Source organism: Lissotriton helveticus, chromosome 2_1 (assembly GCF_964261635.1).
Source record: "Lissotriton helveticus chromosome 2_1, aLisHel1.1, whole genome shotgun sequence".
NCBI classification, from domain to species: Eukaryota; Metazoa; Chordata; class Amphibia; order Caudata; family Salamandridae; genus Lissotriton; species Lissotriton helveticus.
The window spans coordinates 65,749,169-65,762,613 of record NC_136059.1 but is presented as its reverse complement, the minus strand read 5'-3'; the positions used below and the strand labels follow the sequence as shown (position 1 = coordinate 65,762,613).

The window sequence follows — 13,445 nt, the reverse complement described above, 5'->3', positions numbered from 1 at the left end:
AACTAGTGAAGTGGACATCTAAAAATCATAGACATACTTGGATGTGAATACTGTCACACCACAGAAGTAAGATATTGTCACTGCCATCCATTCTCTCAAGAATGGAAAAGCTCCTCACAAAGACAACCTGAATGCAAAAATGTTCAAGGCAGTTCCTGAACAATCAGCCAAAATCATTCAACAACTGTTTAAATTGATTTGGGGGTGGGGATATTATCAGATAACTTTCAAAGAAGGGAACATTACCAACTTGGTTGATTTTTTGTCGTTGAAAACTTGCGTGGAATCACCCTTCTGTCAATAATGAGTAAAATCCCGATGCTGGACATTTCTGATGCCTTGTACAAGCAGTTAAGAAAAGAACAGGCTAGGTTGCGTAAGAGTAGAGGGTATGTTGACCAGATCTGAAACTGATTTCTGCTGCCGGGAAGGGCTTCACCTCAAAATCATCCCAAAATGCAAATGTTAAATAACAAGTCCTACATGAGGTGAGGAGTACAGTGAGAAACAATTCTTCCTGAGCCAACAGTGAGCAGTGATAACCAACCCCAACACAGAGATAAATGGGAAAGGGATTGAGGAGAGGTCGCCCTGTAATTAAGAGATTATTTCACAAATTCAAATAACCTCTAAACACATATACCTCTCACTAGGTCTCTCTTGCTTTTCCTTTTTCTCTGATCCTTCCTTGCTGTCTCTTGCAGGTATTTTCTCTCTCTCTCTCTCTTTCTCTCTCTCTCTCTCTCTCTCTCTCTCTCTCTCTCTGTCTCTCTCTCTCTGTCTCTCTCTCTGTATCTACGCCTGGAAAAAAGCTGAGTACTAAATTATCTTATTGGGTTTGCTCAATGTAGCTGGTAGATTTATCTGCGAGGATAAGGAAACATTCATTAATATGATCTCCTGTAATTGTGTCCCCCATTAAAGCAGAGGGGTATTTTCCACAAGATGATGAATGTAGAAGATCGCAAGATATTGCTCTGCAAGGCTGAGTATAACTCTGTCTAGTGGTACCTAAGAAGATGCTCACATGTTCTGTCAGGAAAGAGGCCACCAACAGAAAATGCTGAAAATAGGGAAATTAGTAGTGGCAGGATAGTAAATCCTCAGCAGCTTCACTAGATTACTTCTAACATCAGGAAAGTATTGTCACAAACACATTAACGCCACTATTTAAAGAAATGACCCCATCATACCACAAGCATCTGTGTCTAAACACAAAGAGAGAGGGCATGGGAGAAAGCAAGAGCACTGCTATTCATATTGAAAAAACTAGTGTTACAATGGTCTGCAGTGCTACACTGGTATGTCTCTTTAGGTACCATTGACTATTTTTATGTCTTCTGCAATTACAAATCATACATATTAGTGTTCCTAACACTAGAAGTACCAATTCATGACGTTGTTTGACATAATCGAGTGGAGATAAATCAATAACGTATTGTGCCTTTAGGTTTTTGGTAGGAGTAGGAATTTCCACCCCACCCATGATACTTGTCATAAACTGAAAAGAAGGGAGCCTTGCCTTACTTGCCGTGAGGGGAACGGCCCTTTGCTGTACCGGGTCCCGCACTCCAGCGCCAGCATCCACGCCGTGAGGGGAACGGCTGTCTGACACACCGGGTCCCGCACCCCAGCGCCAGCACCACCGCCGCCGCGAGGGCTGGGACTTCAATCCCCAGATGCCCCGGCGGCTGTGGCGCGAGAGTGACGACACCAGAGTGCCCGGAGGCGTGTAAAGGGAGAGGAGCGCCGAGCGCGCATTGGGAGCCTTGCCTTACTTGCCGTGAGGGGAACGGCCCTTTGCTGTACCGGGTCCCGAACTCCAGCGCCAGCATCCACGCCGTGAGGGGAACGGCTGTCTGCCACACCGGGTCCCGCACCCCAGCGCCAGCACCACCGCCGCCGCGAGGGCTGGGACTTCAATCCCCAGGTGCCCCGGCGGCTCTGGCACGAGAGTGACGACACCAGAGCGCCCGGAGGCGCGTAAAGGGAGAGGAACGCCTCTCGCCCCGCGAGTCGCGCGCGGGAGCGCCCGGGAGAAGCCCGGGACAAAGGCGGGGCAGTCTGTGCAGTCCGGGCAGACTGAGGCAGGGCAGGGCCACCCCCCCTGGTCGTGACTATATTTGAGAAGTAAGCATTTGGACATATATTTATGACTGTTCTTTTTTAATATTACCATTTGTTTCATACCATAGATAGGAAGTACTTTGCAAGCTCATAGTTATCATTTCGTCTGCCTATCCCCAACTAGCCGTGATTCTAACGGTACACACGTTCTTGGGGTTTATACTCAGTTATTAATAATGGCTAAGAACAAAACAACCATGGACAACTATTTAGTTAAAATGGTGAGCAAGATTAATAACGATAGAAGGAAATCACTGGGTCGGGAAGAACTACCTGTGATAATTACTACACCCCCTGGTGCCAGAAGTGGTTCGATTTTGGCCTCTTCTCTTAACTCTGATGTTCCTACTGATGTTCCACTAGTGGAGATTCCGACAGTATTAGTTGTAGATCAGGATGTACCAGATCAGGATTTACAAGACAACTCCATGGACGCATCACTACGGTGCTCTCCAGTTAAGCGAGCGGTAAGAAAATGCAGGAAAACACAGACTAAGCGGGGAGGAACACACCATAGGAAAACACCAGATACAGTGCAGAGGAGCACCATTGGTCACAAGGAAACCATGACTATTATTAGTGACACCAATAGGAATTCTGACCTTCTGGACCACATAGCCAAGATGCTTGAAGCTAAATTAGAAACTGTTGTTAAGCCTTTAGTGGCAAAAATAGATCTTTTGACAGCTGAAGTGTCTAGATTGGGAGATCTTCTAACTCAGACAACTAGCGATGAGAGCTTGAAACCAAGGGAAAGGGACATTGTCCCTAACAAGGTTGTACAGAAGCCATTGGTGGGTAGGGCAAGCACGGCTAAAGTTAGGGAGATGGGACGATGTGACGGTCAAACTACACATATTAAAGTGGTCCCAATGAATATAGTGGGGTCACCAGCTTAACCGGGGAAAGTACGCCCAATTAATCTCCCACCAGATTGTGAACCATACGTTGTCGTACTTTCCAATGTCCCACCCTTAGACACTACACAGCCCAATTTCAGCCAGGAATCCCATGATTCGCTCAAGCACAAAACTGTTTCATGGCTGAATAAGAACTGTGGGTTCCCGATAAACTATTCAGACCAGATATTAACAACGAGACGGGTATCCTGGATTGGTAATGCCAGGAAAACTTGTAGGGGCGAATGTATTGTTATTTATTTTAGACACCCCCAACACGTTGCAACTGTGCTACTTAGAGCAGCATCCCTGAAACTGGGTGAGAATAGTGTGGGTGTGCATCCCTTGGGATACTTCTATAGCCATCTAGCCAAGGGTTCTTTGCATAATAAAAGAAGTGGGAATCCTAGCATAAGCCCACACTTTGAGCTCCCAACTCATAATAGATATCATGCATTGAGTAGTTTGGATCAGAACGATTGACTCTTGTCAGTTGGTAGTCTTGGTTTGGGGGCATCTCCTAATACTCAGGTTGGGAAGTTACATACAAACAATCTAGAGTTTGAGCAATTACAGATAGTGGTGCCCACTTTGATTAATAATGATAACCCTAGACTTGGTCCTGCTCTGATGGCAGTGATGAGCGATCAGATTCCTAAATATGCTGGGGATAGTCATGACAGCCCAGGAGATGTAGTATTATGCTGTACCAGTAGTATTGTGCCTGAGGGTAATATCACTGGAAACATTCCAATGGAAGGAATAAGTACTGTAACTATTTCCCTAGATAGTACATCCATAGAAGATACATTGTTGAATGCAGCCCCGCTCAGTCTCAAGGAAAATCTACCCGTAAGATTAATATCATGGAATATAGCAGGCTTAGCTAGAAATCTACGGGACCTGGTCTGGTGCAGCTACATTGAGGATTATGATGTCATTCTCCTCCAGGAGACTTGGGCCTTAGATATCCCGCATAGGCTTGGGTATAAAACTTTTCACTGTGACGCAATTCTGTCAGTAAGAGGAAGAGCGTCGGGGGGGTTGGTGATCTGGGTAAGAGTCAATTTAGAAATAGAAGTTACTCAACTGCCCATTCCTTCCCCGGATTTATTGGGATTAAAGATGGTGACAAGAAAAAAGGAATCTGTATATCTAATAAATATATATAATAGACCACATCCACTTAATAAGGAATCAAAGGTAGTAGAGCTACTGGACTCCTTTTTAGATACACTAGGACTAAATGCACTAGTGGTAGTAGGGGGGGACTTCAATTGTAAATATGAACCAGTGTTGGGCCTCGATAACCTACTCGATGAACAGGATATAGCAAATGATATCCCGATTTTGGATCCCACTGGCTTAGTTAAATGTACCGTAGCAGCAACTCAAATTCTACAGTTGACCGTGGGGCATGACTTAAGGGCATGTAATGGCCGCTTACAGTCTGATAGACCAGCAGCCCCAACTTTTTGTAAAGGTAATTGCAAGTCACATATAGATTTTATATTGGTCTCTCTGAGTCTATGGTATTTAATTATTGACTTTAAAATAGATATCAGGACAGAGAGTGACCATCTTCCACTTCAACTATGGTTAAACCCTCAGCCTTTCATATCTAAACCAGCTGAAGAGGTCGCATTGAATAATTCTTCTGGGGAACTGCAGGTATCAAATAATAGACGTGCTCTGAGATGGCCCTACATCCTGGCTAAAGATTCGACGATGCTAAACATTTACAATACTTTCTCTGACACTATTGCATCTTGCCAGGAGCCCCTATTAGGCTCCCAGGGTGTGTTAGATCTACACTATCAACTGGTAGATGCTTTAACTCCCTTTTTGAGTAAAATTTGTAAAAGGGATAAGAACCCAAATGAAAGTTACTTAGAGTTAGCTAATCCTTGGTACAATAAAGAATCTCGTCTAGCAAAGTCCCACTTGATTCATGCTGTTAAAACTAAGAAATCCCAGTGCATAAGAGAAAGTAGGTATGCATATAATAAAACCCTGACTCAGGCGAAAAAAGCGTGGGATCATGCATTATGGGATGATCTACTAACTGCAGCTAAATTTAGAGATCAGAGTACCTTTTGGAGTTTAATATCGAAGGGGAATAGAAAGGGTAGATCATCTAAGGATATTTACCTAGACGAAAAAACATGGTGTGACCATTTTACTAAACTCTACTCACATGATGAAGAGGGGTTGCCCATACAAGCCTAAGAGAGCAACTTAGCATTGAGTATTGTTCCTTTACGATTTAGTATAGAGGAGATCATGCAGGCATTACAGGCCATCAAAGCAGGTAAAGCCCCAGGACCTGATAAGATCCCCGGCGACTTATTGAAGCACGATGTGGAAGTATGGGGGCCTTATATTAACGTTTTATGTAACTCCATAGTGGCTGGAACACCGATTCCCGATAGTTGGAAAGGGGCAGAAATTGTAAAAAATTTTAAAAAAGGGGATCGTTATGACCCGGGCAATTATCGCCCAATTAGTTTAATTGATCTTTTACAGAAGGTTTTTGCCAGACACATTTTAAATAGACTTTTAGAATGGATAGAGGAGACTCAGACATTGACCAAATATCAAGCAGGGTTTAGGTCAAAAACCATCACGGTGGATCAAGTATTTAGATTCACGTGCATCTGCTGGAAGTATATTAATATAAGAAAGGGCAGCCTTTATGTGGCGTTTATAGATTTGAGGGCCGCCTTCGACCTCGTCCCTCGTAATCTCCTGAGGACCACACTAAGAAATATGGGGGTCCCCGTGAGTTACTCCAAGAACTCATCAGACTACACACAGGGAACTATACTAAAGTCAGATGGGGGAAGGGAGGTGAAGTATCAAAGCACATTCCTGTGAGTCGTGGCGTGCACCAAGGCTGTGTGCTGGTGCCTACGCTCTTCTCACTATATGTTAATGACATACCCACATATCTGAGGGACTGCAATCATGATTTCCCGAAGCTAGGAGACGAGGCAATCACGGCACTTCTTTTTGCCGATGATACAATCCTCATCTCTCAGAGTCCGAAGGATCTCCAAAATCTGGTGAACAAATTCTATGGTTATTGTGTAGAGAAGGGGTTAGAAATAAATTAGTCTAAAACGAAATATATGTCCATAAACCTGCAAAAGTCCTTTAGGAAGAATTTGGCCTTAAACAATCAAAAACTGGAGTATGTGGAGAGTTTTAATTATCTAGGTATTATGTTGGATAGTACCCTTTCATGGAAGGGGCATCTGGTAAAAAGTAAATTGTCTTTCAAACAAAATTCGATGCCCATACTAAAAGTGCACGGTGCAAGTCATTCTAAAGCTATCACGCCGGCACTTGAAGTATTTAAGGCAAAGGCCCAATCAGCGGCACTCTATGGTGCTGAGGTTTTGGGGCATTGCTGTAAAAGCAAATTTGAACGCGAGAAAATCATTTTATACGTAGGTTGTTAAAAATACCAACTAGAACTCCCCTAGTTCCAGTGTTCTTGGATATTGATCTTAAACGGACAGATTACCAAGCAATTTTAAGGCCATTGTTGTATTGGGTAAGGCTCTGGACAACTCCGGAACTGTGTAATTATAAAAGTGGATTGTTAGAAGTTATTCAGATCGATGAGTACAAGAAAATTGCATGGTTAAAACATATTTCCCTTTGGTGTACTAGGTTAGGGTTATCCCATTATTGGGAAGAGCCTCAGAATATGACACCCCCATGTAAAAAACTCCTAAAGTCCACTTTCTGGTCTTATGTCAATGGCGAGCTACTCCATAGTTCATCAATTGGCATATTGGCCCAGAAATTCCTGAATGTAAAGGATAATGCTTCATTTGAACCGTTTATGAACGAGATAGGACCACCACTAGCAAAAACGTTATATTTGCAATTTAGATATGGGGTGCTCCAGACGAATGCAAATACCTGTGGGTGGGGGGGTAAAAAAGATAGTGGTCTTTGTATTCTCTGCTCTCAAAAGGCAAAAGAAGATGACGTCCATCTAATGTTTTTTTGTCCGGTCTATAAGTCACCTAGAGACCGTTGGATCAGACCCCTCTGTAAAAACATGGGTGTTAGATCCTATAAAGAAGCAGAGCGTATAATTAAGTCTAATACCTCTCAATTGGTAGTGGTTTTTATAAGCAGGTTTCTATTCAAGGTGTACCTAATTAGAAAACAGCTTGGCTACAAGCTGTAATGTAATGTAATAATGGGGTCCGTAGTCTCCTTCACTCTGCATAAGTTACCATAGATAGCACTGATTTCATATTTTAAACATGGTTTTTAAAGGTTTTAAATCTGGCTTTTAAAACATGATAAATATTTTTTTTTAATCTAAATTATAAAGTGAGATTGTGATTTTAATGTGGTATTTGTAAAATTACTGATATGGATTAATTGTTTGATTGCCCCGTTTCATTTATTGTAACCTGATCATGTGACTAACTGCTGGTATAGGGTACTGTATTTAATTGTTTGTAAATGTTTTTCTTTTGTACTTCCTGCTTTTATGGCTATATCAGCCGAAATAAAGTTGAAACAAAAAAAAAAAGAAAAGAAAGAAGGTACAGTGCAAAGTAACTCAATGGAGAAAATAGAACATGTGTAAAGAGTGCATATCAATTATATCAAACAAATAAAGTACATTTAATCAGTTGAAAGAAAGATTAGTGGATCAAGTCTGTATTCATCCTGCAACAAATATTACCTCCCAGTGCCTGATTTCCAGATTTAGGCTCCCATTAGTGATAACCGTTTCTGGTCTGGAGTCAGAAAAAAGCATGTCCTGTAAGGCGTGCGCCAACGCATAGACAGCAGTATACATGCTGTGAGTGAATCGAAAGTTTGAAACATCGTAGAATGATAAGTCAAGACTCTTCATTGTCTCATTTCCTGAACAGAAAGGAATAATGTCCATTGGCGAATTGGGAAAAAATGTCCAAGGTTCAGAACCTATTAGTTTGCACTTAAAAAGTGTCTGCCATAGTTCCAGTAGATCTTCACTCTCTGGAAACTGTGAAGGGCTAAAACTGTAGAGGAAATCCTTCAATCCTAATATGTTATTTTTCCTAACTGCAAATGATAGTGTGCCATTCAGCACAGTCAGAGCCTGTCCATAATTAATTTCGGTTAAAAAGGAAAAAGATACTGATGCAATCCAAATTATGTTAGGCAAGATCTGCAAATTAAGTTGTGCTAAATAATATGTCATAGATGCCCCTGTGCTGTAGAGAATGATCACTTGTGCAGTGGACTTACTAACAACGTTAAACATCGAAAAGATGTTAAAATCCGTATTCAACTCCCTGGGTAACATATAAGAAAACTCGACACAGCCTCCATTCTGGCTGATCGCTGCCTTTAGCTCCCGAACAGCTCTCTCCCCGCTGTCATCATCTGTGGCCAGAATCCCAACCCAGGTCCAGCCGAAATAGTGTAACAACTGAGCGATCGCTGCAAACTGTGTCAGCTCATTAGGCACTGTGCGAAAAAAATATGGAAATCTCATTTTGTCGCTAAATTGGGGATCCAAAGCTCCAAAACTAATCTGCAAGGAAGAAACAGAAATGTAAAGAGTTATTTCATACAATCTTTCAGCTCCTTTAAATTAGATCTACTATTGAACTTAAAGAACTGAGTGAATTTTGTTATGAAGTTCAGTGACCAACAATCATGCCACCATCCCTGTAATTTATTGGGCTAAACATATCTCTGAAACATTTTTCGCAAAAGAATGAACTACTTTTATCATAATACTTGCTCAATCTACCCAATATACATTCAAAAGGTGTGTCATAAAGTCTCCAAAACAGAACATTTGTGAATATACCTGCATCTGCTGGAGAGCTTTTCTTCAATAACCCTATAGGTTGACCCCCATTTCTGTGTTCAAAACAAGCTTTACTGCAGTAATTAAACAGATCTCCTCATGGGCAATAGACTTGGTTCAAAACAAACATGAATCATCTGTTAGATGTAGGAATTTTGGGAGCTGACCTATGTACTAATAGTTCAGTTTACAAAATTCCAAATCGTAATGACCTACCTCATCTGTATTTATGATGTATGTTGCAAGGTACCATTCACTACAATTGGATGCCATCACCTGGATCATGGCACTCTATCATCAGTAAACCACCATGTCTGTGATAACAATTAAATAAAACAACAGACACAAGTATATTTGTATTTGCTTGTGAGTTTACAGGCTTCCAGTGTACCACTGCCTTCCCGCCAATATCGTTGGTATACCAATATGTTTTTATTGAGTTTTAACAAATTCCAACAACCTCCATTTTCAACCATTTATAAGAGTAAGAGTTGTTGCTCATGAGTCCATGCACCTTACTGCAGTCCTCAAACAAAGCAATGCTTTTTTATGAAATTATCCCACTCTCCTCTCAAACAATTCTAAAGCCCAGTTAAGAAGAAACATGTATAATTACACTACCAAAACTAACTCAACAAGTAAGAAAGAAATCACTTTCTGAGCTTTAATGCATAGCACCATTACAAATAATTAAAACATAATATTTTCAGCATTAGTAATTAAATTAATTCATGGCCATGACAAAAGATGGACACCTTCAGATATGTAATCTATTAGTGGATGACAGATTGATTCCAAACTTTTTAGGAGTATCACTCATTGCATATGAGAGTCTTTCCATTGTCAGGATATTACAGTGTCTGTGTTATTTAATATTATCTTACTTATGCATATTTGTAAAGCGCACTAGGGCAGGTTGGTTAGGTCATCTTTGTTAGCGCACTAGCGCTTGGAGGAAACCATTCTACTTCCGGGAAAACCGGGAACAGTGACTCAACTGAAACCGTTTTTTAACGCGGTTATTCAAAACATAAATAGCGAAGCGCCAGACACCCCAAAGCATCCCACGGAGCAGCAGAGGGGCGGAATGAGGAGAATACCATTCGCGGTTAAGTGAGTAAGACTACGGCCCGAAGTCTTTAATGGTAAACAGACAAAATATTGACTACAAAATATCGAATGGACATAATATCGAGTACAAAATATAGGCTGAACAAAATATCGAATGGACAGAATATAGACATCAAAAATATTGTTTTGAAGGTAAGTAATCTAATATCGAATTTTATAATATAGATAGTCAAAATATCGAAGTACATAATATAGGTTACTAAAAATATCGAACATTTAATAATATCCAATTGTTTTGGGGGTATTTTATGTGTTAAAAGTGTTTATTTATGTTATAATGTAATTTAAGTAATGAATTTAATGTTATTTAAATTTTGCGTAATTTAATTCTGTAGCGGGTTGTGGGTTTATAGGGGAATAGGGTGGGAAGTAATTTAATTATAATTAATTAAATATGTACATTTATGTATTGGTGTTTGTTTATAATTAATTGTTAATTAATTTTTATTTTGTAATTAGATTTTAATTGCCAATTAATTGTATTTAATTGATTAATTGATAATTATGTTAATTTAACTAATTTAATTTCTGTAGCGGGTTGCGGGTTCATAGGGGAATAGGGTGGGAAATAATTTAATTATAATTAATTAAATATGTAAATGTATTTATTGGTATTTGTTTATAATTAAGTGTTAATTAATTTTTATTTTATAATTCAATTCTAATTGCCAATTAATTTTATTTAATTGATTAATTGATAATTATTTTATTTTAACTAATTTAATATCTGTAGCTGGTTGTGGGTTTATAGGGGAATAGGGTGGGAAGTAATTTATTTATAATTAATTAAATATGTGAATTTATGTAGTGTTATTTATTTATAATTAATTGTTAAATAATTGTTATTTGGTAAATAATTAAATTTAAATTGCCAATTATTTTATTTAATTGATTAATTGATAATTATGTTAATTTAACTAATTTAATTTTTGTAGCGGGTTGTGGTGTAGTGTAGTTCCTATCATCCCAATAGGCTCTGCGCATTGGAATAATACCTACAGCAGTAAAGGCCTAGGCCAGACGTTAACTAGGTCTACTACTGTCGATACTAGACTTAAAGTTTTGGGTTTGCCAGCTTAGCTCAGAGTTCACTAGAAACTTTCTCGAATGTTCAGGAAAGAAGTAACTTCCCTGATTAGACAAGAAGGGATTTAGTTTCTGACAACCATAGAACATGACAACTTTGCTCTCCCCTAATCAAGAGTAAATCTCGAGAGTCGTGTGAACAAAAGGCAATTATTTTACTCAGTCAGTACGTGCATTCTTAGTCTCATCAGAGTGTAGAGAAAAGGAAGAGACGGGCGTGTTCAATAAAAAGGTGGTATTTATTGATCAGTCTCTTTTCTCATACATGAGAAATGGATCGATATTATTGCAATACTTATAGTTAAGTAAAGTGCATACATTAGAAGCAGAAGTATAAAATAATACTGTAAAAACATTTATATGGTTTCTAAGCCATATGAAGGTTTAAAATGAATAAAATATATTACATACACATTTACATTTGACTAAACGTACTCAACTGGTGTTTCTAAATACGCCTACCCCGTGTACCTGACCTAAGTCTAATACGTGGGCGGGAATAGAAAGTTACAGTTTAAGTTAAGTTTGTTTTTGCCAAGTGGATAACTAAAGAATTCTCTGTGAGGGGTTATTCAGTTCTGTACCTGGAAGTTAGGATGAATGAGGAATGGTATCTCTTTCTCTGGTCTCGATATTCCAGGCTGCCTGCGAGGGCTGCCCAGAAACGCCGGGCTGGATTCTCGGCAGGAGAAAGCAGCGCGTCTCTCAGCGCGTCAGGAAGGCGGGGCTGCTGCCAGCGGGGTCTGCTCTGCTCTGGGCTTCGGCAAGTATGGCTGCTCCGTCTCGTCACCACGCGTGTGTTTGCATAGGGCAAGATCGGTAATATTTATACCTTTAAGGTGCCGAGATTGACGTAAGGATGGACATAGATACGTCAATAAAGATGTCATACGACTTGCTCGTTAGCACATTCTTTTACTAAAGTTCTCGGTGAAATCAAAACAATGGCCGCAGGGTTTTGCCCAGGTTGTCATAGGTTTGATTTGTTATGAGAACTCCGTATGCCTTATCAGGGACTGGAGGAATATCGCTTGTCTAATTAGATCGCAAGCGTTATGACCTAATCAGATAACACGTTCCTGTGCCGTAGTGTGACTGCGTCAGATAACGGTATCTGCATCATGGGGGGTTTTTGCCTCATGGGCTGACTGCTAGTTAACTTGTTGGTTTGTTTAACTAGAATAGGGTCAGGAATAGGGGGATCGATTCAGAACCTATAGGAATACATGACACCCACTCCACGCTAACTATGGTCATATTTACTAATCTAGGCATAGTATAACATAGTAGAACATACTATAGAGTAGTGTGTATACCTTACCACCCCAAAATACATAAATGCATTTTGAAATTATTTCAAATATACGGAAAAATTGCATATATATATATTGTATGCACTCAAGCTGTAGAATAATGCCAAAGTAATCGCATTTGTATACATTATTGCTTATTTTGTATATGAGAATTACACATGAAATGGTTTCTTGAAATACAGAAAAAAGTTTCGAGACCATTCCATCACAGAATAAAATATTTGTGAACATACCAGCGGGCAGCTAATGTCTATAAGCTATCTAAAAATATAGAAATTTTAGTTCTTTAAGAATAGTTCTTACTTTAAGCAGAAGATAGTGTCCCGAAAATATGCAAAAATATTTGGGGCTGCTGAAAAATTGCTGTCCGTGAACTGGAGGGAAAATCTGTTCATGTGACTTTATTTTTAAAGTTGAAGGCCGAATTCAGGGAACGCCGTGTGCGAGCTTGCTCAAAAGTCTCTATTTCTGTTCTGGAGAGAACATCATATCATTCAGGCTTTCGAAAAAGCTGTCAACAGCTTCCTGGGAGAGTTCCACTAACTCGGAAATAGGTGTAATCATGCATTCATGTGCATGATTGTCTCCATTGACATTCTGATTCGCATTGCTGACAGAAGGTCGTACCTGTTCGATGCTGCTTTCATCTTGAACTTCACTACCCATCAATCGTAGTGGTGAAGCTTCCACGAATGCCGTCATCAGGATTGGTAGCCTTTGAGGGCAGCACAAAGCATGAACCTTGATCGGGCTCAACAATGTTTCTGCATCCATTGGCGCATCCGATTGTAGCGTCAGACAGGTGTCTAACACGCATTCTTCTCCGCATAGCAGATACCTTAGTTAAGGTAAAACACATCTTTGCCACATCGGTCGAAATGATAGAAACCAAGTCATGTTCAGGCCTCTAAGCCGGGAGAGTCCCAGGATCTTTGATATCCGGTCCCGGTATCCAATGGCTAGGATTGTTTCTTCCCTTGTCGCTAGAGTTTTGTCTGTGACATGGGTTGCCATAACGAAAAATAAGGACTAAGAATAGGATTCCTGCAA

The 13,445-nt window shown here is 40.0% G+C and overlaps 1 protein-coding gene across 1 annotated transcript in view; it reads right to left on the bottom strand.

Annotated features, from left to right (window-relative positions):
• Positions 1-13,445, bottom strand: part of LOC144820064 (vomeronasal type-2 receptor 26-like) — a 157,911-nt gene that overhangs the window by 72,045 nt on the left and 72,421 nt on the right. The window contains exon 3 of the mRNA XM_078677719.1: positions 7,744-8,583. Coding sequence (XP_078533845.1) covers positions 7,744-8,583 — 840 coding nt within the window. The remainder of the gene's footprint in view (positions 1-7,743; positions 8,584-13,445) is intronic.